Source organism: Erythrolamprus reginae, chromosome 1 (assembly GCF_031021105.1).
Source record: "Erythrolamprus reginae isolate rEryReg1 chromosome 1, rEryReg1.hap1, whole genome shotgun sequence".
Lineage (NCBI taxonomy): Eukaryota > Metazoa > Chordata > Lepidosauria > Squamata > Dipsadidae > Erythrolamprus > Erythrolamprus reginae.
In genome coordinates, this window is record NC_091950.1 from 314767181 (window position 1) to 314771254 (window position 4074).

The 4074-nt window shown below is 55.5% G+C and overlaps 1 protein-coding gene across 1 annotated transcript; it reads right to left on the reverse strand.

Annotated features, from left to right (window-relative positions):
- Positions 1–2877: 2877 nt before the first annotated feature.
- OLIG3 (oligodendrocyte transcription factor 3) lies at positions 2878–3714 on the reverse strand. Its single transcript, XM_070739926.1, has one exon. It carries the CDS (start codon positions 3712–3714, stop codon positions 2878–2880), a length of 837 nt encoding a protein of 278 aa, XP_070596027.1.
- Positions 3715–4074: the final 360 nt, after the last annotated feature.

The window sequence follows — 4074 nt, forward strand, 5'->3', positions numbered from 1 at the left end:
TTCTATATTATTCTATATTCTACATTCTATACTGTTCAAAAAAATAAAGGGAACACTCATCCTAGATCTGAACGAATGAAATATTCTCATTGAATACTTTGTTCTGTACAAAGTTGTATGTGCACAACAGCGTGTGAAATCGATTGTCAATCAGTGTTGCTTCCTAAGTGGACAGTCTGATTTCACAGAAGTTTGACTTACTTGGAGTTATATCGTGTTGTTTAAGTGTCCCCTTTATTTATTTTTTTGAGCAGTGTATATTCATTTATTTTTAGAACACATGAAACCAGTCCACCCTTTGCAAGTTTAGCCCTCTCTCTCCCCCTCTCCCTCCTCCCCCCGCCCCCCTTTTTCCCTGGTTTTCCTACCAATCCACACCAACTCGTCCCACCCCCTTCCCTCCCCACAAGTTATTTCAGGTCACGAAAAAGAGAGAGGGAAAAAAAGATAGTCAAAACTTTAAAGACCTGCGCGTCTTTGTTTTTTTGTTTTGTTTTGTTTTAATTTGAAACTTCATCCAGGAACAACTGGTCCGGGTAATAATAAATATATCGATAGTTCTCAAGAATATATAAAAAATAAAGACACCGTCGTGGATCTGTCAGGGCCCTAACAAAATAGTTTCGAGCAAGCGCCCGGTAGGAGAAACGGAATTCTCCCATTCCAAGCTTGCATGCAGAGGGTGTAAAAGGGGAAGGGGGGGGGGATGATGGGATGTGGAGTCCGTTTACTCAGAAAAATGGGGGGTGGGGGGCAGATGATGTCCAGGCAGGTTAAAAATGCCCTTCGTCGTCCTTTCGCGTGTGGTTTGGGGCGGGTAGTTTCTCTTTTCCTAATGCAGCGAAGATTTATTTAGTTTTTCCATCCACTTTCCTTGTTCCAAGGGGGGGGGGGGGAACATAACTACCCGGCGTAGCCCAATAGTAGAGATATGGGGACAATGAGAGGCATCCTGGAGGAGCGAACGGCCCAAATTAAGCGAAATCTGAGTTTCGACCCATGGCAGCACTGCAGGTAACCAGATAGCTACCGTCGGCCGAGCAGCAAAATGTCCTTCGTTCAACACACACAAAAAGAAAGCGCTCCGGAACTCCTCGCCGAAAAGGGAATATAGAGGCATCGGGGGCATCGAAGGAGAATTAAAACGACACCCATAATTTAACACACACACACATGTCTCCAAAAAACCCCAACACCTCGTTTCAATGTTTTGCCCGGGCAAGATTATTCGCCCGCTGTTATATTTTTTCCAAAGCTGTTTTTTAATTCCACAATTTATTCTGGTCGGCGTGTTTGCTCGCCCAGAAATTCTAAAGAATGCCGAAAGCGAGGAAATGGATGGTGAATGTCAATCAACCACACAGAGCCGAATACAGTAGTTCGATTTAGGGGTTTTCTCCGGGCGCGACAAACAGGCTGAGCTTTGGCTACTTGCTTGGAGTTAAATCTCTCTCTCTCTCTCTCTCTCTCTCTCTCTCTCTCTCTCTCTCTCTCTCTATCTCTATCTCTATCTCTATCTCTCCCTTTCTCTCTCCCCCTTTCTCCCTTTCCCTCTCCCTATTTCTCTTTTTTTTTCTCCCTCCTTTCCTCTCTCCCTCTCCCCTCCCTCTCTCTTTGCCTTTCTCTCGCCTTCCCTCCTTCCTTCCCTCCCTCCTTCTCCCTCTCCCACTCTCTCCTTTCTCTCGCTCCCTCCCTCTCTCTCCCTCTCTCCCTCCCTCTCCCACTCTCTCCTTTCTCTCCCTCCCTCTCTCTCCCTCTCTCCCTCCCTCTCGCTTCCTTTTTCTCCCTCTCTCTTTCCCTTTCTCTCTCCTTCCCTCCCTCCCTCTCCCTTTCTCTCCCTCCCTCCCTCCCTTTCTCCCTCCCTCCCTTTCTCTCTTTCCCTCTCCCTTTCTCCCTCCCTCTCCCTCTCTCTCCCTCTCTCTCCCTTTCTCTCTCTCACAAACTCTCTCTCTCTCTTTCTTTCTCTCTTTCCCTCTTCTTTTCTCTCTCTCTCTCTCTCTCTCTCTCTCTCACACACACACACTCACAAACGCTGCAACTTGTAGAGGCTCCAGTGGGGCCAACTGCAGGCGACCCACGCCCTTTACTCCGAGGTAAGCCTCCCCAAGTAAAGCTGCTTCAGTTGGGGACTGGGACACCCGGGAAAGTTCGCAGTGGTTCAAAGCCTTTGCGGGGATAAGACCTCTGCCCCCAACCCCGCTTCCACCCCCACGTGGGAAAAAGGAATTCACACCCAGAGGGGAAAAAAGAACTTGGAAAACCTCGGCCACCCAAATGGATGGGAGAAAGAGCAGCCGCAAAAGCGTCTCCGCGACTTTTAACAAGGTGGGGAAACAAGTTCAAGTCCGAGAGGCGGAGAAATAAGCAAATTGGAGTTTCTCTCCCCGCCATTCTTCCACGGGCGGTTTTAACGGGCAGGAGGGTCTTCTCCCTTTTCTCCCCGCCTGGGGTGGTTCCAACCAGGTCCGGTTGAGCCCAGCGAGTCGGTAGGCTAAACTCCCGGGGAAAAGAAAGGCGAATTCTCCCACGCTCCCTCACACCCGCGCATCCAGTCCAAGAGTTTCTTTGCAAAGTCTGGGTTCGGCTCCCCCTCTTCCCTTGTAGGCTGGATGCCAGCCCGCGTCCGGACTTCTGGGGACCAGGCCGACCCAGGGAGGGGGAAAGCGGGGGCGAGAAGATGGACGGAGGCGGTTCGAGGGGGGGGGAGAGGAGACGACGAGGCATGCACACGAGATCCCCCCCCAACCCACTTCCCTCCCCCTTGGAGGATGGAGGCTCAGCTTCTCCGCTTAATCCCCCCCCCCCTCCAGTCCCTCCTTCCCTCCCGAACTGCAAAAAAGGATCTCCCGGCTGTGATCTCGGGCCGGTTCCGCCTGCTTACTTCAGCAAGTCCTTGGCTTCCGTGGAGAGGCGGGCCAGGCCGGCGGCGGGGGTGGACAGGGCGGCCAGATGCGGCGGCGGAGGCACCTGGCAGATGCTGCAGGGGCAAGGCAGGCCGGACCAGTGCTGGAAGCCGCCGCCGCCGCCGCCCCCACCGCTGAGCTGCAGAGCCGGCGGGGCGGGGGGCGCCTTGAGTAACGAATGGGGCGGCCGGAGTGCGCCCAAGCCGGGCAGGGCCGGGCCGGCGGGAGGCGCCAAGGCAGCGCCCAGGATGGGGTGGACGGCGCTTGGGGCGTGGGCCGGGTGTCCGGGGGCGTGGGCCACGGTCCCGCAGTGGAAAGCCGCGTGGTGTCCCCCGTAGATCTCCCCCACCAGCCTCTTCATCTCCTCCAGGGAGCTGGTGAGCATGAGGATGTAGTTGCGGGCCAGCAGGAGGGTGGCGATCTTGGAGAGCTTCCGCACCGAGGGCCCGTGCGCGTAGGGCATCACCTCGCGGAGCCCGTCCATGGCCAGGTTGAGGTCGTGCATGCGCTTCCGCTCCCGCCCGTTGATCTTCAGCCGCAGCTGCTGGAGGTCCTGCTCGGACAGCTGCTTCTTCAGTTTGTACTTGCCGCCATCGACTCCCCCCGCCAAGGACGACGAGGAGGAGGACGAGGAGCCTTTGGCGCCGCTCCGGGAATGGCTGTCGCCCGGGCCCTTGGCGCCCACTTCGTTCTGGGTGGAAGAGACCGAGTGGTGGTGGTGGTGGTGGTGATGGTGGTGGTCCCTCAGGTAGAGCTCTTCCATGTCCGGAGAGGAAGCTCGGCTGGAGACGGAGCTGGAGTCAGAATCCATGATCTTGGGCTGGGGGGGGTAGAGGAAGGGGGAGGGTGGGAGAGGCTTCCCTGCTGGGTGGGAGAGGGAGGAAGAAGGAGATCCACCCCAAGGCAGCCGCTGCAGGATCCTCAACGCCTCCGTCTCAGGAAAGAGGAGTCCGAAAAGAAAGAAGCCCACCCGGGCGGCCGGGGATGGTTTTTTTTTTGTTGTTGTTTTTTTTGCAGCCTTTTCCCCTCGCTCTTCTTTCTCTCCGACGGCCGGGCGCGCCTGGGCTCGATCTAAGCTCGCAAACCGAATGCCAGGGGCTTTTATAGCCTTGGCGAAGCGGCCGGGAGACAAAAGGGGTCCTCCTCTCGTCGGAGGGGGCTCCTGGCGATG

Excerpts from the sequence above, each read along its gene's own strand:
- OLIG3 (XM_070739926.1), bottom strand. The coding sequence starts at position 3,714 with ATGGATTCTGACTCCAGCTCCGTCTCCAGCCGAGCTTCCTCTCCGGAC.